The sequence below is a fragment of the Anomaloglossus baeobatrachus genome, chromosome 7, assembly GCF_048569485.1.
Source record: "Anomaloglossus baeobatrachus isolate aAnoBae1 chromosome 7, aAnoBae1.hap1, whole genome shotgun sequence".
Lineage (NCBI taxonomy): Eukaryota > Metazoa > Chordata > Amphibia > Anura > Aromobatidae > Anomaloglossus > Anomaloglossus baeobatrachus.
Genome location: NC_134359.1, coordinates 282,831,077 through 282,858,245, shown reverse-complemented (window position 1 = coordinate 282,858,245; position 27,169 = coordinate 282,831,077). Strand labels below are relative to the sequence as shown.

General features: G+C 50.3%; 1 protein-coding gene across 1 annotated transcript; it reads right to left on the bottom strand.

Annotated features, from left to right (window-relative positions):
• Window positions 1-1,016: 1,016 nt before the first annotated feature.
• On the bottom strand, window positions 1,017-25,622 carry LOC142246392 (testis-expressed protein 47-like). The gene is made up of 7 exons (XM_075319442.1): window positions 25,453-25,622; window positions 22,554-22,626; window positions 21,990-22,093; window positions 19,648-19,712; window positions 19,352-19,553; window positions 4,017-4,176; window positions 1,017-1,329 (listed from the first exon to the last, which is right to left on the bottom strand). The coding sequence occupies exons 1-7, from the start codon at window positions 25,534-25,536 to the stop codon at window positions 1,292-1,294; spliced, it is 726 nt and encodes a 241-aa protein (XP_075175557.1). The 5' UTR covers window positions 25,537-25,622; the 3' UTR covers window positions 1,017-1,291.
• Window positions 25,623-27,169: the final 1,547 nt, after the last annotated feature.

Below are 27,169 nucleotides of genomic sequence, written 5' to 3'. Positions count from 1 at the left end.
ACGTATTCGGCAAATTATGGCGACTCCAAGCCTTGCCGGGGTCCGAGAGGCCCCTGCCCTGGTGCTGACTGTCCTTCGGAACACTGCTCCAGACCGCCGGGCACACAGCCTCCGGGATCCTTCCAGGAACTTCCAAACGGTCCCCCTTCAGACAGTCACCGCCGTTGCTGACCTTGCTGACCTGCCCTGCACTCAGCTGGACTCTTCAGGCTTTTGCACTCTCCTTCTGTTCTGTCACCACTCCTGCTTTCCTCCTTTACTACTTTTCTTCCTTCACTTTCACTTAGCTCTTTACTTTAGCCCTGCCTGGGCTACTCCTCCACTCCTTCCACTTGACTAGACTCTCTTCAACTGCACTTCACTCAAGCCCTGCCTGGGCTAATCTGCCTGGTACTTCCTGCCTCCAGAGCTGTGATCTCCTCGGTGGGCGGAGCCAACCGCCTGGCCCACCCCCTGGTGTGAATCATCAGTCTCTGGAGGAAGGCAACAAGGATTTTTGGTTAGCTTAGATGTTCCTACCTGAGATGTAGGGTGTGGTGGTGTGTGACCTGTGTCCCCTGGCTTGCCCAGGGCGACACAAATCCAGTTGGCGGCTATTTTGCTACAGAGCCAGGAAGGGGTTAACAATACACAGTATACACTCTCCCGACCCTCGCCTTATCCCGTGGCCCAGCCCTCTCTCTGGTCACTGATGGGGTCTCTTTAGCCCCTATATGCCGGGTGATTTTTTTTTTCTCTCTCTTCTTTCCAAGAGCCATAACTTTTCTTTTTTTAACCATTTGTCCACCGTCCTGTGCAGTTACGGCCGCTCCAAAATACCAAACTTTTTTTTTTTTTACGCTTTAGTTATGAAAATTAATTTGGAATTTTGAACAAAAATAAAACCATTTTATTTGTGCCCCCATTTTTCTCTTTTTGACTGATGTTTTTATTTTTTCCGCCGTGGAGCGGTGTGTGACCATTTGTTTTTTTTCGTGGTGAGCTGATGTGTGCGGGTGACTCTGCCCTTGGTCCGTAGTCGTGCAGGTCGGGGACGCCGGCGATTTCGGAGCAGCTCTGTGGATGAGACAATCCTAAACCTAGCGGCACTGCCCATATTCACAGTGGATTTCGCTCTGTAACCCCCGGGGCTGAAGCCTTCAGTACAGGATCATAGCAAAACGCAGCCTTGGAGCAATATCTTATTATTGGTTTATTTTTTTTGTATGTTTGTTTATTTTGTGAAGAATTGAACAGAAATGTGAGCGGTGAATGAAGCGATCCAGGAGCGGAGAGGACGCAGGATCTGCTGCTACAGATACAGACGCTGTGGAGCCGGCCAGAGAAGATCTGCAAAGAGATAAAGGAATGACGTCTTAGGCAAAGATCACACTTCCGTTGTTTTGCATCAGTCACAATCCGTAGCCTAGAGGAATTACGGTATCCTGCAAAATATTTTGCAGGAATCCTGTTTTTCCCCATAGACTTCTATTAGTGACGGATTGCGACTGATGATGCTGCGTTGCATCCGCTGCGTCGCGGTCAGTCGGTTTTTAACTGACAGCCTGTAACATTTTTTGAGCAGCGCGATCCGTAGGATTTTGCTGCGCATGCTCTCTCTGGCTCCCCGCCCCCGTAACCAGGATACACATCGGGTAACCAAGCAATGCGCTTTGGTTAGTTACCCGATATTTACAGTGGTTACGGGTGCAGGGAGCCCACGCTAAGCGGTGTATGCTGGTAACCAAGATAAATATCGGGTAACCAAGCAAAAAGTGCTTTGCTTTTAGTTACCCGATATTTACCCTGGATACAGTGTGCAAGGAGGCCGACACTTCCCTACTCGGCTTCGCCCCCCTCCCGCACTCCGCATGTGTGTACACACACACACACACACTTGTCCCCAGCCCTGCAGTCCCCGCGGCACTGACGTCCTCAGCTCCACAGCCTTGCTCGGCTCTGCACCCTCGCGCTCTGCCCCCTCCCGCACTCCGCATGTACACACGCATGTAGACACTCACACACTCACCTGTCCCCAGCCATGCAGACCGCGGCACTGACGTCCTCAGCCCCGCCCCCCGAACTCTGCCCCCCGCACACAACGGAGTCCGACAATGAAATTCTTTTCTTTGTCATCCGTTGTACAACGCATCAGTCACATGTGTCAAGCGACGCATGTGACTGATGCAAAACAACGGAAATGTGAACTTAGGCTTATCGTGTTTGTATTTTTTCTTTATAGATTTCTTATAGCACAAAGGTCCCCGTATTAGACCAGGCGAAAAAAATACCCATCCTCCTCCTTAATGCTCTAAGACATTGTATATCTATAGGCCAGTGATGGCAAACCTATGGCACGCGTGGTTTCTGTCGGCACGCGCGCTGTCGCCTCATCCAGCCACTTTGAACTGCTGACGCGATCACGCTGGCAGTTCAAAGTTGTGTTGGAGCGGAGTAGACATTGCTCCTCGCTCTGACACTCCTCTCCTAGGCCGCAGGACTGTCGCCTACGAGACATCAGGAGCGTCAGTAAGCAACGCCAGCGTAATGACGTCTTGTGGCCGCGCGGGAACTGAGGACCCAGCGGCGCGCAGTGGTGGAACAGGTGCTGGAAGGTGAGTATGTTTCCTTTTTTTTGTTTTTTTTTTACTTTTTAACTGTGTGCGGCTGTATTAGGATGGGGGGAACATGCCAGGATGGGGGGAACATGCCAGGATGGGGGGGACATGCCAGGATGGGGGGAACATGCCAGGATGGGGGGCACATGGCAGGATGGGGGAACATGCCAGGATGGGGGGGACATGGCAGGATGGGGAAACTTGCCAGGATGGGGGGCACATGCCAGGATGGGGGGGGGGGCATGCCAGGATGGAGGAACATGCCAGGATGGGCGGGACATGCCAGGATGGGCGGGACATGCCATGATGGGGAAACATGCCAGGATGGGGGGGACATGGCAGGATGGGGAAACTTGCCAGGATGGGGGGCACATGCCAGGATGGGGGGGGCATGCCAGGATGGAGGAACATGCCAGGATGGGCGGGACATGCCATGATGGGGAAACTTGCCAGGATGGGGGAACATGCCAGGATGGGGGGAACATGCCAGGATGGAAGAACATGCCAGGATGGAAGAACATGCTAGGATGGGGGAACATGCCAGGATGGAAGAACATGCCAGGATGGAAGAACATGCCAGGATGGAAGAACATGCTAGGATGGAAGAACATGCCAGGATGGAAGAAAATGCCAGGATGGAAGAACATGCCAGGATGGGGGAACATGCCAGGATGGAAGAACATGCCAGGATGGAAGAACATGCCAGGATGGAAGAACATGCCAGGATGGAAGAACATGCCAGGATGGGGGAACATGCCAGGATGGAAGAACATGCCAGGATGGGGGGGACATGCCAGGATGGAAGAACATGCCAGGATGGAAGAACATGCTAGGATGGAAGAACATGCCAGGATGGAAGAACATGCCAGGATGGGGGAACATGCCAGGATGGAAGAACATGCCAGGATGGAAGAACATGCTAGGATGGAAGAACATGCTAGGATGGAAGAACATGCCAGGATGGGGAAACTTGCCAGGATGGAAGAAAATGCTAGGATGGAAGAACATGCCAGGATGGGGGAACATGCCAGGATGGAAGAACATGCCAGGATGGAAGAACATGCTAGGATGGAAAAAAATATTGGGTTTAGGGCTACAGTTTGGGCACTCAGCCTGAGAAAGGTTTGCCATGTGTGCCATAGGCTGAGCACTCGATCGGACACCCGGACTCCGCCATTCACACCCTGCTGTTATCTCTTCAGGAGCGCACTCCTCCAGCTTCCTGCTTGCCATGGAGCAGCGTGCTCCTGACGACTGGTCTGAACTGTGCTCTCTCCGATGCTGCTTTCCCAGACAGGAGACTTTCCCCCCCAAAAAACAAACAAAGCGGAGCTGATTGGAGTGACTGGAGCAGCGCTGAGCTCCACATACCCATTGAGCGAGCGCCATAGATATCAAAGTTTGCGGCAGTGTGCTCACCTGAAGCAACAGAACAGTTGACCGGCTTGTTGTACATTTTGAGGAACTTTTCTGGTGTCAGAAACGTCTCGGAGCGAATAAGGAAGTCGATGTTTTCTTCTCTCACCAGCAGATCTGGCGCCAAGTCGTGCAGGTTCCCTCCCGGGTCTGTGCTGCCGGGCTGGACACATACATGCACTGGGTTATAATAAAAGCTTCACCCCAGGTCTACAAGTCTAGAACGTTGGCATCCAATATATTATGTTACATAATCATTGGTCTATTCACCTTCACCTTTGTTGTTCATTTGCTTTCTAAGAGCAAAGTTCAGAAAATTCAAGATTTTCTACCAGTTGCAGATTGTGAAGTCTTTTATGTAACTGAGCGCTTTTGCAAAACTGATAGCAGTGGATCAGAGCTCCTGCCTTTCTCTGCTCCCCACACCCGCCTGTCAGAAGTAGCAATAGGAAGATGGACGTACCCAGATATGCAGTCGACAGAGGAGCAAGTGTATAAAGGCTTAGGGTGGAAACACATCTATGCGAGTAAAATCGGTCCGACTGGACTGAAAAAAACTCGGCTGATTTTAGTTCACGTTAGGTGCGAGTGCAACGCAAGTGCGATGCTATTTCTGAATAAATTAATGATTTTACTAGCGTGTGTAATGCGTGTGTAATGCATATTTTTTACTGTCATCTGCCATTCAGCGCTGCTACATGGCCGCTAACAGCAGACACAGACAGCCATGTAGCAGAGCTGAATGGCAGATGACAGCAGACACAGACAGAGCCGCACGATCAAAATGAACTCGGGTGAACTTAACCCGACTTCATTGTCATGCTGCGGCTGTCTGTGTCGCGTCCTGATTAGCGGTCACCAGTGAAGGGCTCACCGGTGACCACTAATCCCCCGAGTGACTGAAGTTAGCAGCCCTCTCTCATACTCACCGATCCCCGGCGCCGCGCTGCACGGCGTTCACACTGCTCCGGCGGCTTTTACTATTTTGAAAAAGCCGGCCGCTCATTAAACAATCTCGTATTCCCTGCTTTCCCCGCCCACCGGCGCCTATGATTGGTTGCAGTGAGACACGCCCCCACGCTGAGTGACAGGTGTCTCACTGCACCCAATCACAGCAGCTGGTGGGCGGGTCTATACTGTGCAGTGAAATAAATAAAGAAATAATTTAAAAAAATGGCGTGCGGTCCCCCCCAATTTTAATACCAGCCAGATAAAGCCATACGGCTGAAGGCTGGTATTCTCAGGATGGGGAGCTCCACGTTATGGGGAGCCCCCCAGCCTAACAATATCAGCCAGCAGCCGCCCAGAATTGCCGCATACATTATATGCGACAGTTCTGGGACAGTACCCGGCTCTTCCCGATTTGCCCTGGTGCGTTGGCAAATCGGGGTAATAAGGAGTTAATGGCAGCTCATAGCTGCCACTAAATCCTAGATTAATCATGTCAGGCGTCTATGAGACACCCTCCATGATTAATCTGTAAGTTACAGTAAATAAACACACACACCCGAAAAAAATCCTTTATTAGAAATAAAAAACACAAACACATTCCCTCATTACCAATTTAATAAGCCCCAAAAAGCCCTCCATGTCCGGCGTACTCCACGGACCTCCAGCGTCGCTTCCAGCATGAAGGTGACAGGAGCTGCAGAAGACACCGCCGCTCCGGTCACCTCCAAGCAGCAACTGAGGTGAGTAGCGCGATCAGCTGAGCTGTCACTGAGGTTAATCGCGGCCACCGCTGGATCCTCCAACAGTGACAGCGGGTAACCTCAGTGACAGCTCAGCAGATCGCGCTACTCACCTCAGTTGCTGCTTGGAGGTGACCGGAGCGGCGGTGTCTCCTGCAGCTTCTGTCACCTCCATGCTGGAAGCGACGCTGGAGGTCCGTGGAGTACGCCGGACATGGAGGGCTTTTTGGGGCTTATTAAATTGGTAATGAGGGAATGTGTTTGTGTTTTTTATTTCTAATAAAGGATTTTTTCATGTGTGTGTGTTTATTTACTGTAACTTACAGATTAATCATGGAGGGTGTCTCATAGACGCCTGACATGATTAATCTAGGACTTATTGGCAGCTATGGGCTGCCAATAACTCCTTATTACCCCGATTTGCCAACGCACCAGGGCAAATCGGGAAGAGCCGGGTACAGTCCCAGAACTGTCGCATATAATGTATGCGGCAATTCTGGGCGGCTGCTGACTGATATTGTTAGGCTGGGGGGCTCCCCATCCTGAGAATACCAGCCTTCAGCCGTATGGCTTTATCTGGCTGGTATTAAAATTGGGGGGGACCGCACGCCATTTTTTTAAATTATTTATTTATTTCACTGCACAGTATAGACCCGCCCACCGGCTGCTGTGATTGGGTGCAGTGAGACACCTGTCACTCAGCGTGGGGGCGTGTCTCACTGCAACCAATCATAGGCGCCTGTGGGCGGGGAAAGCAGGGAATACGAGATTGTTTAATGAGCGGCCGGCTTTTTCAAAATAGTAAAAGTCGCCGCAGCAGTGAGAAAGCCGTGCAGCGCCGCGCCGGGGATCGGGGAACGGTGAGTATGAGAGAGGAGGGGAAAATGACCGACAGACTGTGAGAGAGGGACAGAGATAGTGACGGACCGACAGAGAGAGAATAGAGACCGAGAGGGAGAGACCGACTGACAGAGAATAGTGATTGACAGACATTGTGAGACATCGCTCGTTTCCAGTGTTTTAGGAAACATGCGAGAAATGTATTTAGAAAATCGGATGTCACTAGGATGGTGTGAGTGCCGTCCCGTGACATCCGATTTTTTACACGCTCCTGTGAGGCAAATCCCGGGATATGAAGATGAATTATGACTCCAGTCATAATCCCTCATCACTCCCTGGCAGTGCCCCCTCCCTTCTTGTTCTCAGTGTTCCACTTACACCTCCATGGCCATGTCCTGTGATATGGAGATGAGGTGGTGTGGGAACAATGGACACAGGATGACTCCCTGCCGTCACCCTGTAGTAGGAGCTGCTATCTAGTTAGCAAGGCTATGGAAATAGCCAGACAGAACGACTCCAGTAAAAAATGGTTCATATCTCGCAAGCCATATTTCCGATAAATATGGCAACCATAAAAATGGTGTCTCCGCATGCGGACGATGCCGGCACACCCTTTTTATGGGAGCAGGACATTGGGAAATGCCCCAGGCGTGATATCAGCCAATGGGGAACTGGCAGACAGGTCATGAGTCCCCTCGTTCTGTAGCTAAATTCATAACTGTCACAATGAGAGCGTTGACGTCCGTCTACGACGCTCCCAGGCAAAGTTATAGCCAAAATCCCCTTTGCTGGATAATTCTGATCCATGCAGGGGGAGTGGCGGTGCTTCCCTGTGAGGTCACTAAGGTAGGAGGGGACCTGGATCTGCCCAGGTTGATAACCCTACTTCGGCCATTTTCCAGTGTTCCTCTCGCTGGGGGCACGTGTAGGAAACATCTGTGGGAAGGATCCTAGAAACCTGGGTACAGCGCCCCCCTGTGGCCAGACGCAACAAGGTAACTGCTGGAACTGTGTATGCCTGTTTGTAACCCATGCTTTGATTGTAACTGTACTCTGACATATGTATATTCTGTAGATTCCCTATTGTATATATTGTAGTTTCTAGTGTGCTTTAGGCTGATTAAATTATATAATTAATCTTGGGCTGTTCTGTTATCTCGATCTTGAATCCCACGTCTGTGTGTTCGGCTAATAGTTACCGTAAATCGGTTGGTGGCAGCGAATTGTGCCAAGGATTATTGTGGGGAGGCCAGTGAGATTCGGGGAGATTTTATATATTCCGCCCGCGGAGGTCGGGGGAATATATACCTTACTCTCACCGGGGACCCTTCAATAATCGGCATAAGTAGTATAGCGGCCTCCTTGCTTATTGTCGGGCAATTCCATAATTGGCCTGACTATAAGAGGGGCGCTAGAGAGCGCGTCACGTGCTCTGTCTGTCGGTCGGGAGGTATAAAGGAGGGGCGACCCCCACTTGTTACCCCCCGATTGTGACGTACTGGTAGCCAGCGCGGGGGATTTCTGAGTGACCCCCCCGGTGGTTTGTGACATATTGGTGGCATAGCGGTGGGATCGAGATAATAGTGTGTGTGAGTGTGAGACCCATACTCCCAGACACTAAAGACTGCCTGCAGCAGCTGTGGCTGCTGGGGTCTTCAGACTAGCTCAACACTAGAGTGTCAGAGTGCAGATACTGTAAGGTGTGTGGAGGCATCAGGTGTCAGTTCTGTGTCAGTGACCAAAAGTCTGCAAGAATGGCTGATGGCACCAGGAGCAGAGCTATGCAACTGGCCAATGCTAAGGCAGGAGCCGAAGAGAGGGAGGACGGTGCTGTGGACAGCAATGAGGAGGTTGCCCACGAGTCCTCCAGGAGCTCGACGCCAGAAAACCGTTCTGCCGAGGACATTGCGCAACCTGGCACTGCTGGACAAGATGAGGAGGAGCTCACCCAAGGTTCCTCAACGAGCCAGATGCCAGCCCTCCGCTCTGAAAGGGACAGTGAATCGCCTAGCTCTGCAGCGTGCCGCAGATCACCACGTGCCATTCCACCGAGCCTGGGAGGCTCGGATAGCCTTCTTCAAATGGCTATGGCCCTTCTCCAGGCTGGAGACCAGAAGGGCTACAAGGAACTCCTGGCAGAGCGCAGGGCAGAGCGGCAGGCAGCGCGTGACGCTGAGGCTGCGGAGCGGCACGCAGAGCGTGAGGCTGCGGAGCGAGAGCGGCAGGCAGCGCGTGAAGAGCGAGAGCGACAGGCAGACCGTGACTACCAGCTGCAGCTAGCTCAGCTCCGGCCCTCATCAGCCACACGTGACCTTCGAGACACCAAACTTCCAAAGGTCCGTGTTGAGGACTTCCCAGTGCTGGAGAAGGATGGAGACTTGGACTCTTTCTTGACTGCTTTTGAACGGACTTGCTTGCAGCACCATCTGGACAAGGACCAGTGGGCCAAATACCTGACCCCCCGTTTAAGGGGTAAGGCCCTGGATGTCCTTGGGGACTTGCCGGCTGAGGCAGATCAGGGCTACGACACCATCAAGCGGGCCCTGATCCAACAGTACAACCTCACTCCAGAGTCCTACCGCAAGAAGTTCCGGAGCCTACAGAAGGGACCAAAGGACTCCTGGGCTGACCACAGGCGGGCACTTGCCCGAGCTGCCGACCACTGGACCCAAGGCCTGCAGCTTTCCACCGGACCGGAGATCCTGGACTTGTTCATCACGGAGCAACTCTTGTGGAACTGCCCTGAGGATCTCCGCCAGTTCATCCGAGACCAGAAGCCAAAGGGGTCCACGGCTACAGCTGCCCTTGCCGATGACTACACCAACAACCGGGCCCCTGAGGCCAGGAGAGCGGCCACCAGCAGCACCTGGAGAGGGGGTAAGATGAATTCTGCGACTGCCCCACCTGCCCCTAGACTGCAGGGGGTGTCCCCCTCAACTCCCCTCTCCAGGCCCGTGGCAGAGCCAAGACGGTGCCACCAGTGCAACCTACCTGGACACTTCAAGGCCATGTGCCCTCAGCGTCCCAAGGCCCCGGCTCCGTCCCCGTCCCAAGGGCCGCCCAAGGTGTATTGTGTGGGTGGGGGTGGTGGTAGGTCCCTGGACAGCTTCCAACCTGTCACCGTCGGCCGGTCTGTGACCATAGGACTGCGAGACAGCGCCTCAGAGGTGACTCTGGTGCGGCCTGAGATGGTGTCCCCCCAAGACTTGATCCCTGGAAAAACCCTCGCTGTCTCCGGGATTGGAGGCACTGACCCGGCGCTGCCTGTTGCTGACATTTATGTGGACTGGGGCGCAGGGCGAGGGGTGAGGGAGGTGGGGGTAACTGATCGGATCCCTGCAAACGTGCTACTTGGGACAGATTTGGGGCAGATAACCTCCCAGTTTGGGCCCCCCCCAAGGGCTGAACCTTCAGCCCGTACTGACATGACTCCTAACAATGTTAATGTGTTATCTATGAATGATGTAAGGGAGGAGGGAGTGAACTCTGATATTTCTGCTTGCATAGACACCATAGACACACACTCAGCTGCAGCTGTGACAGGGGAGGGGGTCAGAGAAAGGTGTGACAATGCCTCTACAAGTAACCAGCCTGTGAGCTGGGATCTGTTGCCCTCTGCAGGGATAAGCAGAGAGCAGGGTGCTGCAGGGGGAGGACCAGTGTGTGGGGTGGGGGCTACCACAGCAAATGTGGGGTCCCCAGAGATTTCACAGCGGGGTTCTGTTGCTGCAGGAGGGGAACAGGCAGGTGAGATTGGGGCCGGTCCAGGAGCGGAAGTGCTCCCAGGTAAGATCTCGGTGCATGGTTCCCCCACAACCGGGGTGTCAGGAAGCCAGGTCGGTCTGCCTGAACCGGCGACTTGGTCAGGAACGGAGGAGGAGCAGGCACGACCCACGGTCGCAGCGGCTGTGGCCGCTGTCACCCGCAGTGGGAGTGCTGGAAGCCAAGGGGCCTCCCGGAGGTCCGATAGCTCTTCCCCTTCTGACCAAGTGGCAGCCGAGTCAGGTGGAGGCCAGGACACAGGTCCCGGGGTACTGACCGAAGATGTGACAGTCTCGTCGATTCTGGCCACATCTAGTCAGGGGTTTCAGGCAGCGTTAGAAGCTGACGACAGCCTGAAAGCTCTTAAGGAGCAGGCGGCACAGCCTCCCTCGGACTCGGACCCGGAGCGAGTGGTCTGGGACCAAGGACGGCTGTACCGGGCCACGGTCCAGCAGGGTTCACCGGAGGCGTGGCCCAGGGACCGACAGTTGGTGGTACCCTATCCGTTCCGGACGGAGTTGTTGCGGATCGCACATGAGATTCCGATGGCCGGACACCTAGGGATCGCTAAGACCAAGGCCAGGTTAAACCAGCATTTCTACTGGCCAAAAATGGGGGCCGATGTGGCTGCCTACTGCCGTTCGTGTGAAACCTGTCAGAGAGTGGGGAAGGCGGGGCCACGCCCCAAAGCCCCACTGGTATCTCTGCCCATCATCGATGAGCCTTTCAGGAGGGTGGCTGTGGATCTGGTCGGCCCGCTGGCCATCCCCAGCAGCTCCGGGAAACGCTTCATACTGACGGTAGTGGACTATGCCACCCGGTACCCAGAAGCAGTGGCCTTGTCGTCCATTCGGGCTGACAAGGTGGCCACCGCATTGCTGGAGATTTTCTCCCGAGTGGGTTTTCCCCAGGAAATGCTCACTGACCGGGGGACCCAATTCATGTCCCAGCTGATGGAGGCCCTCTGTAAGCAAGTCCAGGTGCGACATCTGGTGGCCAGCCCGTACCATCCACAGACTAATGGCCTGTGCGAGCGGTTCAATGGCACCTTAAAGCAGATGCTTAAGATGTTGGTCGACTCCCATGGGCGTGACTGGGAGCGGTATCTCCCACACCTGTTATTTGCTTACCGGGAGGTTCCACAGGCCTCAACAGGATTCTCAAAAGCCCCACTGGTATCTCTGCCCATCATCGATGAGCCTTTCAGGAGGGTGGCTGTGGATCTGGTCGGCCCGCTGGCCATCCCCAGCAGCTCCGGGAAACGCTTCATACTGACGGTAGTGGACTATGCCACCCGGTACCCAGAAGCAGTGGCCTTGTCGTCCATTCGGGCTGACAAGGTGGCCACCGCATTGCTGGAGATTTTCTCCCGAGTGGGTTTTCCCCAGGAAATGCTCACTGACCGGGGGACCCAATTCATGTCCCAGCTGATGGAGGCCCTCTGTAAGCAAGTCCAGGTGCGACATCTGGTGGCCAGCCCGTACCATCCACAGACTAATGGCCTGTGCGAGCGGTTCAATGGCACCTTAAAGCAGATGCTTAAGATGTTGGTCGACTCCCATGGGCGTGACTGGGAGCGGTATCTCCCACACCTGTTATTTGCTTACCGGGAGGTTCCACAGGCCTCAACAGGATTCTCACCGTTTGAGCTCCTGTACGGGCGACGTGTGCGGGGCCCCCTGGCTCTGGTGAAAGAGGCTTGGGAAGGGGATTTGGCCACCCCTGGAGTGTCGGTTATCGAGTATGTCCTGCGCTTCCGGGACAAAATGCAGGCCTTGACGCAACTGGTACACGACAATATGGCTCAAGCCCAGGCCGATCAGAAGCGTTGGTACGACCAGAACGCTTGTGAGAGGACCTACCAAGTGGGTCAAAAGGTGTGGGTACTGGTCCCCGTACCACAGGACAAGCTTCAGGCAGCCTGGGAAGGCCCATACCTCGTGTACCAGCAGCTCAACCCTGTGACGTACCTGGTCACCCTGGACCCTGCCCGTGGAAGGCGGAAGCCCTTCCATGTGAACATGATGAAGGCACATCATGAGCGGGAGGCATGTGCGCTCCCCGTGTGCAACCTGCCCGAGGAGGGAGAAGCGGAAACCCTCTTGGATATGCTAGCCCAGGTTAGGGCAGGCGGATCCATTGAGGATGTGGAGGTTGGCCACCAGCTCTTGGAGGACCAACGGTCCCAGCTGTGGGCCACCCTACACCCCTTCCGGGGGTTGTTTACCAACCAGCCCGGAAGGACTGACTTGGCTGTCCATCACGTGGACACTGGGGATCATCCCCCGATCCGGCGTTCAGCATATCGGGTCTCCCTGGAGGTGCAGCAACACATGCGCCAGGAGATTGACGAGATGCTGAAGCTGGGGGTGATCCAGGCATCCAACAGCGCTTGGGCCTCGCCTGTAGTCCTCGTCCCTAAGAAGGACCGAACCACTCGGTTCTGCGTGGACTACAGGGGGCTCAATGCGGTCACGGTCGCCGATGCGTACCCAATGCCACGCATCGATGACCTGCTCGATCAGTTGGCCGGGGCTCAGTACCTGACCATCATGGATCTGAGCCGGGGATATTGGCAGATCCCCCTGACTCGCAAGGCCAGGGAACGCTCTGCCTTTATTACCCCATTTGGACTGTACGAGTCCACGGTGATGCCATTCGGGATGAGGAATGCCCCTGCCACTTTCCAGCGGATGGTCAACACCCTGCTCAAGGGACTTGAAGGGTACGCGGCCGCGTACCTGGATGACATTGCCGTCTTCAGTCCCACCTGGGAGGACCACCTAGAGCATCTAGCACAGGTGCTCAGGCGGATCCACCGGGCAGGTTTGACCATCAAGCCGGGAAAGTGTCAGCTGGCCATGAGCGAGGTCCAGTACCTCGGTCACCGGGTAGGTGGGAGAACACTGAAGCCCGAGCCTGAGAAAGTGGAAGCCATCGCATCCTGGCCCACCCCCAGGACCAAGAAGCAGGTGATGTCCTTCTTGGGGACCGCTGGGTACTATAGGAGGTTTGTTCCATGCTATAGTAGCCTGGCAAAGCCCTTGACGGACCTCACCAAGAAGAAGCTGCCCTCTGCAGTCGATTGGACAATGGACTGCGAGACAGCCTTCCAGGCCCTAAAGGACGCCCTGTCCAGCCCGCCCGTGCTACAGGCAGCCGACTTCACGCGGCCGTTTGTAGTACAGACCGACGCCAGTGACTTCGGCCTCGGTGCGGTGCTCAGCCAGGTGGACTCTGCGAGCCAAGAGCACCCAGTCTTGTACCTGAGCAGGAAGCTGTTACCAAGGGAAGTTGCCTATTCCACGATGGAGAAGGAGTGCCTGGCCATAGTGTGGGCCCTGCAGCGTCTGCAACCCTATCTATACGGGCGCCACTTCATCGTGGAGACGGACCACAATCCCCTCAGCTGGTTGCACACCGTCTCTGGGACGAATGGGCGATTGTTGCGATGGAGCCTTGCGCTCCAGCAATACAACTTCACCATTCGCCACAAAAGGGGCCGTGACCACGGTAACGCAGACGGGCTGTCCCGACAAGGAGAGGTCGCGGACGGGCGCACGGGGGAACACCGGAGTGTGCTGCCCCCTAGCGCCCTCAAAAGGGGGGAGGTGTGAGGCAAATCCCGGGATATGAAGATGAATTATGACTCCAGTCATAATCCCTCATCACTCCCTGGCAGTGCCCCCTCCCTTCTTGTTCTCAGTGTTCCACTTACACCTCCATGGCCATGTCCTGTGATATGGAGATGAGGTGGTGTGGGAACAATGGACACAGGATGACTCCCTGCCGTCACCCTGTAGTAGGAGCTGCTATCTAGTTAGCAAGGCTATGGAAATAGCCAGACAGAACGACTCCAGTAAAAAATGGTTCATATCTCGCAAGCCATATTTCCGATAAATATGGCAACCATAAAAATGGTGTCTCCGCATGCGGACGATGCCGGCACACCCTTTTTATGGGAGCAGGACATTGGGAAATGCCCCAGGCGTGATATCAGCCAATGGGGAACTGGCAGACAGGTCATGAGTCCCCTCGTTCTGTAGCTAAATTCATAACTGTCACAATGAGAGCGTTGACGTCCGTCTACGACGCTCCCAGGCAAAGTTATAGCCAAAATCCCCTTTGCTGGATAATTCTGATCCATGCAGGGGGAGTGGCGGTGCTTCCCTGTGAGGTCACTAAGGTAGGAGGGGACCTGGATCTGCCCAGGTTGATAACCCTACTTCGGCCATTTTCCAGTGTTCCTCTCGCTGGGGGCACGTGTAGGAAACATCTGTGGGAAGGATCCTAGAAACCTGGGTACAGCGCCCCCCTGTGGCCAGACGCAACAAGGTAACTGCTGGAACTGTGTATGCCTGTTTGTAACCCATGCTTTGATTGTAACTGTACTCTGACATATGTATATTCTGTAGATTCCCTATTGTATATATTGTAGTTTCTAGTGTGCTTTAGGCTGATTAAATTATATAATTAATCTTGGGCTGTTCTGTTATCTCGATCTTGAATCCCACGTCTGTGTGTTCGGCTAATAGTTACCGTAAATCGGTTGGTGGCAGCGAATTGTGCCAAGGATTATTGTGGGGAGGCCAGTGAGATTCGGGGAGATTTTATATATTCCGCCCGCGGAGGTCGGGGGAATATATACCTTACTCTCACCGGGGACCCTTCAATAATCGGCATAAGTAGTATAGCGGCCTCCTTGCTTATTGTCGGGCAATTCCATAATTGGCCTGACTATAAGAGGGGCGCTAGAGAGCGCGTCACGTGCTCTGTCTGTCGGTCGGGAGGTATAAAGGAGGGGCGACCCCCACTTGTTACCCCCCGATTGTGACGTACTGGTAGCCAGCGCGGGGGATTTCTGAGTGACCCCCCCGGTGGTTTGTGACAGCTCCCATAGACTTGCATTGGAGAAACTCGCAGTAGAAACTCGCAAAAAAGCAGCATGCTGCGATTTTTTTCTCAGTCCGATTTGGACTGAGAAAAAAATCGCAGATGAGAGCTGAATCATTCACTAACATGTGTCCGATTCCAATGCGAGATTTTCTCGCATTGCTCTACTGTGAGAAACTCGCAAGTGAGAAGCAGCCCTTATGGAGAAAAAATAGGCTAAGCTCTTGGAAAGTAATTAAAGCGCACCAATCACCAGGATTTACCTATATAACATAAAGCCAGTGCTATGCAGGCACTATCAGGCTGATTCTATACATACCATTAGTTGTCAGCTCAGATGTATAGGTTTTGAAACACAAGCAAGTAAAGTTTGTAAAATGAGCAGCTGCTGATCAGCTGGGGTGGGGTTTGATAGTAATTGCTGCCCCCCTGCCTATACATCCTCCACCTATATTATTTATGCTAATTCTATTATAGAATCGTTTTACTAAGTGACTAGAAGGACCTGTGCTGATGTCATAACCATGTGACCAGAAGGGGTGGGGCCTCAGCCAACAGAAAAATAATGTTGCTTCCTAGGATCAGCTATGTTGGCTGAGGCCCTGCCCCTTCTGGTCACATGGGTATGACATTAGCACAGGTCCTTCTAGCCACTTAGTAAAACGATTCTATAATAGAATTAGCATAAATAACGGGGAGGACGGACATGCAGGAGGACTGGAATAACTATGAATACCCCCCCAGCTATCAGCTGATCAAAAAGCGGCTAATTTTACAAACTTTACTTGCTTGTGTTTCAAAACCTATACTTCTTAGCTGACAACTAAAGGTATATATAGAATCAGCATGATACTGTCTGTACAGCACTGGCTTTAGCTTATATAGGAAAATCCTGGTGATTGGTACGCTTTAACACTAGAGAGGGGTCATTTAACATTTCTACCTTTGGAACCCAGAGACGGGTCGAATGACCTGAAGGATTTTAGCTAACATCCTATAATCACTGTCTTTTGTTCTGTAATTAAGGCCATTACTGTCGCAGCACAGGAGGTTGTTGTTTTCCATTGAGTTTTGCCATTTAGTTTCTAGTTAGTGCTATTCAGTTTGGACTAAAGGTCATTTGACCCTCTTTTGGGACTTCAGGGGGGAGCTTAAAATTTCTGGGACTTCTAGTGTTAAGTTCAGGATAGAAGCTGTGCTGATGTGAGCGAACCACCCTGTATACACATATACCTCACATCCAGCCTGTATTACTGGGAGAGTCACTCCCACAAGAGAAAAATCTGAAACTTGAATCAGGTTGCATAATGCGCCAAAAGTAAAAACTGAAAAAAAAAAAGAACAATATTGATAATTAAAGGTGACAAATAATATACAGATTGTTCCCTTCTCAGAGGTGTCCATAGGGCTACACATTGTTCACTCAAGAGGGTAAATGGAGCATGTGGGGGCATCCCTAGGGGGTGATATGTGCAAAATGGCAGATTTAATAATGAGTTATATGGGCACAAAATAATAACTATATATGTACGTTATTACAAGACTATTTTGGGAATAACCCTTAAAGGCTTTTCCACTGTGGGTCCCTGAACAGCGATGTTTACTGCTGCGGATATGAAGTCCGGATATATTTCACAGCAGGGGCATGAGATTTTTAAAGGGAACCTGTCATTCGATTCCAAACCACGGGCCACAGGATTCAGAGTCTGGCTGTGAAATTGCGGCCAGTTACAGATCCTCTCATCTCTGGGCATCACAGACTTGGCGCTATCTTGGATCTCCTCATACCTAACCGACCGAACTTTCAGCGTCTCCCACTCTCACACCGCTTCCTCATCTCGCCCCTATCTGTCGGTGTCCCCCAAGGCTCAGTTCTTGGACCCCTGCTGTTCTCCATCTACACCCTCGGCCTGGGACAGCTCATAGAGTCCCACGGCTTCCAGTATCATCTCTATGCTGATGACACACAGATCTACCTCTCTGGACCTGACATTACCTCTCTACTAACCAGAATCCCACAATGTCTGCTATTTCATCCTTCTCTGCGCGATTCCTAAAGCTTAACATGGACAAAACAGAAGTCATCATCTTTCCTCCTTCTCATTCAACTCCTCCACCAAGGTTATCCATCAAAGTTGATGGCTCCTCACTCTCCCCAGTCTCACAAGCTCGTTGCCTTGGTGTATCCCTCGACTCTGCTCTATCCTTCAAGCCGCACATCCAAGCCCTCTTCACCTCATGCACACTACAACTCAGAAATATCTCCCGGATCCGTGCTTTCCTTAACCAACAATATTCAAAAACATTAGTGCATACCCTCATCATCTCCCGCCTCGACTACTGCAACCTCCTGCTCTGTGGCCTCCCTTCCAACACTCTTGCACCCCTCCAATCTATCCTAAACTCTGCGGCCCGCTTAATCCACCTCTCCCCTCGCTACTCCCCAGCCTCGCCACTCTGCCAATCCCTTCACTGGCTTCCCATCACCCAACGACTCCAGTTCAAAACATTAACCATGACATACAAAGCCATCCACAACCTGTCTCCTCCTTACATCTGTGACCTAGTCTCCTGGTACCTACCTGCACGCAACCTCAGATCCTCACAAGATCTCCTTCTCTGCTCCTCTCTTATCTCCTCTTCCCACAATCGCATCCAAGACTTCTCCCGTGCCTCCCCAATACTCTGGAACGCTCTACCTCAACATATCAGACTCTCCCCTACCGTGAAAAGCTTCAAGAAGAACCTGAAGATCCACCTCTTCCAACAAGCCTACATCCTACAATAACCCTCAGACCAGTACACCACTGCGCAACCAGCTCTGCCTCACCTATTGTACCATCATCCATTCCCTGTAGACTGTGAGCCCTCGCAGGCAGGGTCCTCTCTCCTCCTGTACTCTCACCCATTTCCTGTAGACTGTGAGCCCTCGCAGGCAGGGTCCTCTCTCCTCCTGTACCCTCACCCATTTCCTGTAGACTGTGAGCCCTCGCGGGCAGTGTCCTCTCTCCTCATGTAGATTGTGAGCCGTCGCGGGCAGGGTCCCCTCTCCTCCTGCACCCTCACCCATTCCCTGTAGACTGTGAGCCCTCGTGGGCAGGGTCCTCTCTCCTGTACTCTCACCCATTCCCTGTAGACTATGAGCCCTCGCGGGTGGGGTCCTCTCTCCTCCTGTACCTTCACCCATTCCCTGTAGACTGTGAGCCCTCGCGGGCAGGGTCCTCTCTCCTGTACTCTCACCCATTCCCTGTAGACTATGAGCCCTCGTGGGCAGGGTCCTCTCTCCTCCTGTACCCTCACTCATTCCCTATAGACTGTGAGCCCTCGCGGGCAGGGTCCTCTCCTCCTATATCAGTCTGTTTTGTACTGTTAATGATTGTTGTACGTATACCCTTTCTCACTTGTAAAGCGCTATGGAATTAATGGCGCTATAATAATAATAATCATTTTGAAACGCTCCAATGGCAAAACATAGATTCAAAAGCCGGCCGGTGACCATAGGATGAGACCTAACTAGTCCAGTGTGGACCCTGGCCGGCTTCTCCCAAGCCCCAGTCCAGGTGATTGACAGGTATCTTGTTTGTGTGTATATAGGGAGAGACCTGTCAATCATTTGTAGTCGGGAGAAGCCAATCGGGGTCCACATCGGACTAGTCAGGTCTCATCAGAGAATCACCCGACTGCAATCATGGAGTCAGACAGATCCTTGCTGCCCGAACAATCTAATGACAGGTTCACTTTAATGGGCGGTACGGTGGCTCAGTGGTTAGCACTGCAGTCTTGTGGTGGCTCAGTGGTTAGCACTGCAGTCTTGTGGTGGATCAGTGGTTAGCACTGCAGTCTTGCAGTGCTGGGGTCCTGGGTTCAAATCCCACCAAGGACACTATCTGCAAGGAGTTTGTATGTTCTCCCCTTGTTTGCGTGGGTTTCCTCCGGGGTCTCCGGTTTCCTCCCACACTCCAAAGACATACATATAGGGACTCTAGATTGTGAGCCCCAATGGGGACAGTGTTGCCAATGTATGTAAAGCGCTATAGAATTAATACCGCTATATAAATGAATAAAATTATTATTATTATTACTTTAAAATGCAAAATCAGCAGAATTTATGCAAATAGATACACAGCTAAAAATTGCTACGTGTGAACTTACCCTTAGTATCTGAGACAAGAACATTCCTAACTTCAGCATGAGAGTGAGACATTCCTCCACCACGGCCTCCTCCGACTGTCCGGACCCGAAGTCTCCCAAGTACTGTGTGGGCCGCCTCACCGTGCGGAAATGCCACTGAGGAACCAGCCGGCTCCGGATATTGTGGGAGATCACAAGCAGTTTGGTGTCCTGCAGAAGAGAGCTAGAACACATGGATGAGCTGTGTGCGGATGCGGTATATCGCGGAGACCAGACCATGATTTTTTTGGTAATTAACAAAAATACAAAATACATACTTTGCACCCTGAGTCTGAATCTGGATGAGGTCTTGAATTATCCCGGTGAGGATTTCGGAAGAAGCCTACGAAAGCATTGAAAGGAGAAGCAAACAGTCACATAAGGCTTCATGCAGATCATTTACTGCAATACTGTGGTCTTAAAGGGCTTATTTTCATTTTTAAAGATGGATATTTTAGGATGCAGCTTGTAAAATGAAGCACTTTGGCAATTTACTGCCTGTTAAAATTTTCAACCGTTCTTGAAATATTAACATTTTTCTTTTGTTTACAGCTCGTTACCTAGGAGACCGACCACCTGTAAACTAAGGAAAAGTGTTAATATCTCAAAAACGGCTCAAAATTTTAAGAAGCAGTAAATTGCAAAAGTGCTTGTAGTTACAAGAACTATCCGATCATACCCATTTGTGAAGAGTGGAAATAACCCTTTAACACTAAAAAAAAATAATTTTTTTATTAACCCTCTAGATTTTCAGCTCAAAAAGAATGAAAGAGAAGTAATCATATTTGATATTGTCCGTATGTATCCAAATATAGAACAAATGCAAATGTCAGCTCGCCACGGAAAAAAAAAGCAAAAAACAAGCCCTCACACAGATCCATAAAAGTTATGGTTCTCAGAAAATGGCGACACAAGCCCCATTTTTTACTATAAATTTGGTATCATCATAATTGTAGTGACCCAAAGAATCACACTACCAGGTCCGCAATGAACGTCATGGAAAAAATGGTGGAAGGGTGAAGGGGTTCAACATTTTACCCCAAAACTTCAACTAATCCTGCAAAAAAAAAAAAAAAACAGCCCTCGTACAACTATTTTGATAGAAAAAAAAAGCTATGACTCGTAAAGAGGCTTAATACACTGAACAAAAATATAACACAACATTTTTTAGCTGAACTCAAAGATTGAAGACTTTTCCTACGGACACAAAAGACCTTTTTCTATCAAATGTTCACAAATTTCTCTAAATCTGTGAACATTTAGTGAGCATTTCTCATTTGCGGAGATGATCCGTCCGCCTCACAGGTGTGGCATATCAAGATGCTGATTAGACAGCGTGATTATTGCACAGGTGCGCCTTAGGCTGGCCAGCATGATTATTGCACAGGTGTCTTTTAGACTTGCCAGCATGATTATTGCACAGGTGTGCCTTAGGCTGGCCAGAATGATTATTGCACAGGTGTGCCTTAGGCTGGCCAGCATGATTATTGCACAGGTGTGCCTTAGGTTGGCCAACATGATTATTGCACAGGTGTGCCTTAGGCGGGCCAGCATAGTTATTGCACAGGTGTGCCTTAAGCTGGTCAACCTGATTTTTGCACAGGTGTGGCTGCAACAATCGGTGCAAAACCAAAGAATTTCTGTACAAACTGTCAGACACTTCTCTGGGAAGGTCATCTGCTGCTCGTCTTCCTCATCGTAGTCTACATCTGACAGCAGAGCGTCGTCGAAACTGACTTAAGTAAGCGAATACTCATATTTGATGGCGTCTGGAGGTGTTCTCTTCACGGATAAATCCTGGTTTTCACTGTATGGGGCAAATGGTGGTCTCACCAGATACTGACTGGTTTTATGAGCCCCCTCTGGACCACCCTAATACTGTAAAACTGCACATTTTAGAGTTTCCTTTTATTGTGGCACACTTGTGCAATAATAAGACACACCTGTGCAATAATAAGGCACACCTGTGCAATAATAAGGAAGAAGGATAGATCAAGCGAGCCAAATTTGTGATGAATAAAAAATCTTTATTTCAAATGTAGATTAAAAAATCTTTTCAATAGCAGCATAATACACATACAGGCAGAGATGAAAAATTACTGCGTTTCGGCTAAACCTTTATCATTGACATTCATGGCAATAATAAAGGTTTAGTCGAAACATGTCTTGCCGTGCGCTCTACAGCAGTAATTTTTCATCTCTGCCTGTATGTGTATTATGCTGCTATTGAAAAGATTTTTTAATCTACATGTATAAAGAAAAATATTTTTTATTCATCACAAATTTGGCTCGCTGGATTTATCCTTCTATATCAATTGTTGGCAAGAGCGCCTGCCATTTATCCATTGCTGAGCATCTATATGGAATAGCAGCCTATTCATTGAATCTACTTGGTAAGCTGGCATTTTATCTTCTTTTTTTTCATTATGTGCAATAAGGCACACCTGTGCAATACTAAGGCACACCTGTGCAATAATAAGGCACACCTGTGCAATAATAAGGCACACCTGTGCAATAATAAGGCACACCTGTGCAATTATCAGCATGCTAATATTTAAGTCCTGGAACGCACCTTTAATGATATCAGTTTACCTGCACATTCCCATTCCATAACACTAACCTCAAGCATATGAATGACACAGCCGGGGTAGAGCAGAAGTAATCCGGAGATGGATTCTCCCAGATTGGATTTTATCAGTCGATGAAATAATCTTTCATAATGATCTGTGTGCAGGGAAGAAAAAAAAAAGTCAAAATGCCGCAGAGTTTCAGAGAAAACATATATATAAAAGCCGGCCGAGGACCACCCCGCTGCTGTGGAGTCACAGGTTTCTCATGTAGCCGGACCTAGATTCATGATGGCCGTAGCTCCTTCAGGGAGAATCATCTGTCTGATTCCCTTTAAAAATGTTGCACCATTCAGCTTTCTTTGCACACTTCTGGCTGCAGAATGAGTTAACTGAGAATACATCAGCGAGCTCATTCTAAAAATTTTCCAAAAAGGTTTGAAATTTTTTTTATCCGTCTTTTTCTGATCTTTAAGATCACAAAGTTCTTCAAAGTTGAAAGAGGAGTGAAACAAAGAACCCGTAAAAGCGAATCAGTGCCAAATTCTTTTAAAAAAAGTCCCAGATTTCCATATAATTTAACCCAGCCATGTTTTTGCTATTTGCACAGTGGTTACCTGGTATATCCCTGCCATGCGCTTGCTCTGGAGATATCTTTGCTGCATAGATCAGTCTGTGAGTTATCGACTTCTGCAGAAATGATGGCACAAAGGATTAGATTCATAAAATTGATCTGTAGGGAAAAATATCATTTATCATATTGCCATTTTTATCAAATCCTATGTCATATGCTGTACTTTAGAGGTTGTGCATGGTTACTCTCCTGTCCCGGCTCCAGGGTCGGGTTCTGCTTCCTCTTTGCAGTTTGCTGGAGGTCACAACTCAATACAAGTCTATGGGGGTCGCCTCCTGGCTCTCATAGATGTAAAGGGAGCTTGTGACATAACATCTGACTTTCAGCCAGTTAGAAGTTACGGGCACAAGATGGCGCTGTCGGACTGGAGCGGCATCTGTAAAAGGTGAAGCTGCCGGAAGGTGAGAGTATGACAGGGACTTAGGTTTAAAGCGCCACTCCAGCACTGAAAGAAAAGCTACTGGACCGATACTGTAGATATGACACTGCTCTTTGGAGGTGTCTGACCTCTTACTCGACTCTGCTGGTCCAAGATGCTTTTCTGCACCCTCGGTTCTGCTGTATCAACATGCATATCCGGCTCTGCTGTTCCATACTGCTCCAGTGCTGACCTGCATATCCGGCTCTGCTGTTCCATACTGCTCCTGTGCTGACCTGCATATCCAGCTCTGCTGTTCTATACTGCTCCAGTACTGACCTGCATATTCTGCTCTGTTGTTCCATGGCTGCTCCAGTGCTCACCTGCATATCCAGCTCTGCTGTTCCATACTGCTCCAGTGCTGACCTGCATATCCGGCTCTGCTGTTCCATACTGCTCCTGTGCTGACCTGCATATCCAGCTCTGCTGTTCCATGTTGCTCCAGTACTGACCTGCATATTCAGCTCTTCTGTTTCATACTGCTCCTGTGCTGACCTGCATATCCGGCTCTGCTGTTCCATGATGCTCCTGTGCTGACCTGCATATCCGGCTTTGCTGTTCCATGCTGCTCCTGTGCTGACCTGCATATCCAGCTCTGCTGTTCCATACTGCTCCAGTGCTGACCTCCATATCCAGATCTGCTGTTCCATACTGCTCCAGTACTGACCTGCATATCCAGCTCTGCTGTTCCATGCTGCTCCTGTGCTGACCTGCATATCCGGCTCTGCTGTTCCATACTGCTCCAGTGCTGACCTCCATATCCAGATCTGCTGTTCCATACTGCTCCAGTACTGACCTGCATATCCAGCTCTGCTGTTCCATACTGCTCCTGTGCTGACCTGCATATCCGGCTCTGCTGTTCCATACTGCTCCAGTACTGACCTGCATATTCAGCTCTGCTGTTCCACTCTACTCCAGTACTGACCTGCATATCCAGCTCTGCTGTTCCATACTGCTCCAGTGCTGACCTGTATATCCAGCTCTGCTGTTCCATGTTGCTCCAGTGCTAACCTGCATATCCAGCTCTGCTGTTCCATACTGCTCCAGTGCTAACCTGCATATCCGGCTCTGCTGTTCCATGTTGCTCCTGTGCTGACCTGCATATCCAGCTCTGCTGTTCCATACTGCTCCAGTGCTAACCTGCATATCCAGCTCTGCTGTTCCATACTGCTCCAGTGCTAACCTGTATATCCGGCTCTGCTGTTCCATGTTGCTCCTGTGCTGACCTGCATATCCAGCTCTGCTGTTCCATACTGCTCCAGTGCTGACCTGTATATCCAGCTCTGCTGTTCCATACTGCTCCAGTGCTGACCTGTATATCCAGCTCTGCTGTTCCATACTGCTCCAGTGCTAACCTGCATATCCGGCTCTGCTGTTCCATGTTGCTCCTGTGCTGACCTGCATATCCAGCTCTGCTGTTCCATACTGCTCCAGTGCTAACCTGCATATCCAGCTCTGCTGTTCCATACTGCTCCAGTGCTAACCTGTATATCCGGCTCTGCTGTTCCATGTTGCTCCTGTGCTGACCTGCATATCCAGCTCTGCTGTTCCATACTTCTCCTGTGCTGACCTGTATATCTGGCTCTGCTGTTCCATGTTGCTCCTGTGCTGACCTGCATATCCGGCTCTGCTGTTCCATACTGCTCCAGTACTGACCTGCATATCCAGCTCTGCTGTTCCATACTGCTCCTGTGCTAACCTGCATATCCGGCTCTGCTGTTCCATACTGCTCCAGTACTGACCTGCATATCCAGCTCTGCTGTTCCATGTTGCTCCTGTGCTGACCTGCATATCCAGCTCTGCTGTTCCATGTTGCTCCTGTGCTGACCTGTATATCTGGCTCTGCTGTTCCATGTTGCTCCTGTGCTGACCTGCTTATCCAGCTCTGCTGTTCCATACTGCTCCAGTGCTGACCTGCATATCCAGCTCTGCTGTTCCATGTTGCTCCTGTGCTGACCTGCATATCCAGCTTTGCTGTTCCATGTTGCTCCTGTGCTGACCTGCATATCCAGCTCTGCTGTTCCATGTTGCTCCTGTGCTGACCTGCATATCCGGCTCTGCTGTTCCATGTTGCTCCAGTGCTGACCTGTATATCCAGATCTGATGTTCCATGTGCCGTCTGGCTCTTCCTATGTCGCTGTATTTTGCTCTGGTAGATGTCTCGCTTAGTGAAGTGGCTCAGCAATCCCACCTCAACATACATTATTACAAAAACATGGCTGATTAATTGAAAAAAAAAAAAAAACAGCGCCACACCTGTCCATGGGCAGAACCTAGTATTACAGCTCTACTGGAGTGAATGAGTCTGACTTGCAGTACTAGACTCAACCATGGGCAAGTGTGGCGCTATTTTTTGGTTTGTTTTTTAAAAAAGCAGCCATGTTTTCTAATTCTGGAGAACCCCATTAAGATTTACAACTAAACGTTTCCACCCAATATTAGGAAAGCGGCAGATGTCACGCACCATGTGCTGGGCTTCAAGGAGCGCGGTCAGGGCTGAGACGCGGGGAAGGCCCGGTGTGGACGAGGGTCTCATGTGAGAGGCCATGACGGATGCTCTGCAGGTCACGGATGCCTCTATGAGACTGTGAGCAGCTCCTAAGTCTCCATAGCAACCCCAAGAGACGGGGACAGATCATGGCAACCAGGTAACTAATGTAAACAACAGGGAGGACCCCGGGTATCACATGGCGGAGTCACATCACTGGTCACAAGGGAAGCAGCGGAGAGGATTAATTAACTATGACGGTTAATTATTCATTAAATCCGTCAACAGGCGATGGAGGAGAGGCAAGCAATGGCTGCTGACCTCATGTAGGCCTCAAAATTCAGCTTTGGTCCCCCTTTAATAATGACATAAGGGAATCGCATAAGTAACAATTCCATAATATCAGGGCTTCATTTCCATAGTACCACATATAAGGCTCACTTCGGGGTTCCCACCTCTGGTGTTCATCAATACAGAAGAAGAATAAGACCGCACCAATGCTGATGTCTTTTTCCGGATAATCTTTATTCCATAAACTCGGTTAAAAGGTGTTGTAAAATCAGCGGGTGGAGGAGACCTGGATGCGGCCCCTCACTATGGACGACGGCCGTTTCGCCTGTGATTAGGCTTCCACGGGTCCACATGTGGGGTAAAATCAGCCCTCCCTAAATAGGGTCATGCATCCAGGTGACCTCCCCACATATACAAAAAGTGTGCATGAAGTGTATAATACAATTAAAAGGTACTTTGTGTACATATTTCACGTACCAAAAAATTAAAAACAATCATTGTGAAAAATACAAAAATCGGACAATATTAGAGGTATGAGACATTATAATATTCACAAAAATCAATTCATACATGGTTTATATGCGTAATCAGGATTACAACTTGATTTCACTTATCTGGGATATTTATTCCATTAATTATCCCACCCATTGTCAGGCATATACCATTATTTTACCATGCCCTGTTTTTGTGCAAAAAAAAAAAAAAAAAAAAAAAAATCCTTTACAAAAAGACTGATAAGTCGTTACGGTCATTCATTCCCAATGCGCCCTGTGCTCCATATTTTATAATTAATTTTGCCTCCGTTTGCAACAACAGTTTGTGGTGATCCCCTCCTTGCGATGGGAGTGACACCCTTTCCAAACCGGCAAAATTCAGGACATCAGGGCAGCCATTGTGCGATTCTCGTACATGTGCTATCAATCTTGGGGATCCCTTTCCTGTCTGGATTGAATTATAGTGCTCCTTAAATCGAACATATAGGCATCTGATAGTTTTTCCTATATAAAATCTCCCACAGGGACATACTATTGCATAGACTACAAATTTTGTCTTGCACGATATAAACTGATTGACATAGTGTGTATGTGCACCAATTTTCACAGACTTGCCGGTCAAACGCAGACTACAAAATCTGCATTGGCCACATTTAAAGTTGCCATTAGGAGACTGTTTTTCCAACCATGTGTTTTTGCTGGTTAATCTATTTTTAACCAGCAAGTCCCTCAAATTGTGGCATCTCCTGTAGGAAACTAATGGCTTAGAAGCCGTCATTTTTTTCAATTCAGGATCCCTTTCTAGGATGTGCCAGTTCTCATTAAGCGTTTTTCTTATGATGTCAAACATAGGTCCGAATTTGAAACTAAAGGTGAACCTGTCATTAGTGTTCTTTTCTTTTCTCTTT

Excerpts from the sequence above, each read along its gene's own strand:
- LOC142246392 (XM_075319442.1), bottom strand. The coding sequence starts at position 25,536 with ATGGCCTCTCACATGAGACCCTCGTCCACACCGGGCCTTCCCCGCGTC. Across the intron at positions 22,094-22,553 it reads GCATGGCAGGGATATACCAG|ATCATTATGAAAGATTATTT; the intron begins GTAACCACTGTG and ends CCCTGCACACAG. Across the intron at positions 4,177-19,351 it reads TCTTGTCTCAGATACTAAGG|CCCGGCAGCACAGACCCGGG; the intron begins GTAAGTTCACAC and ends GTATGTGTCCAG.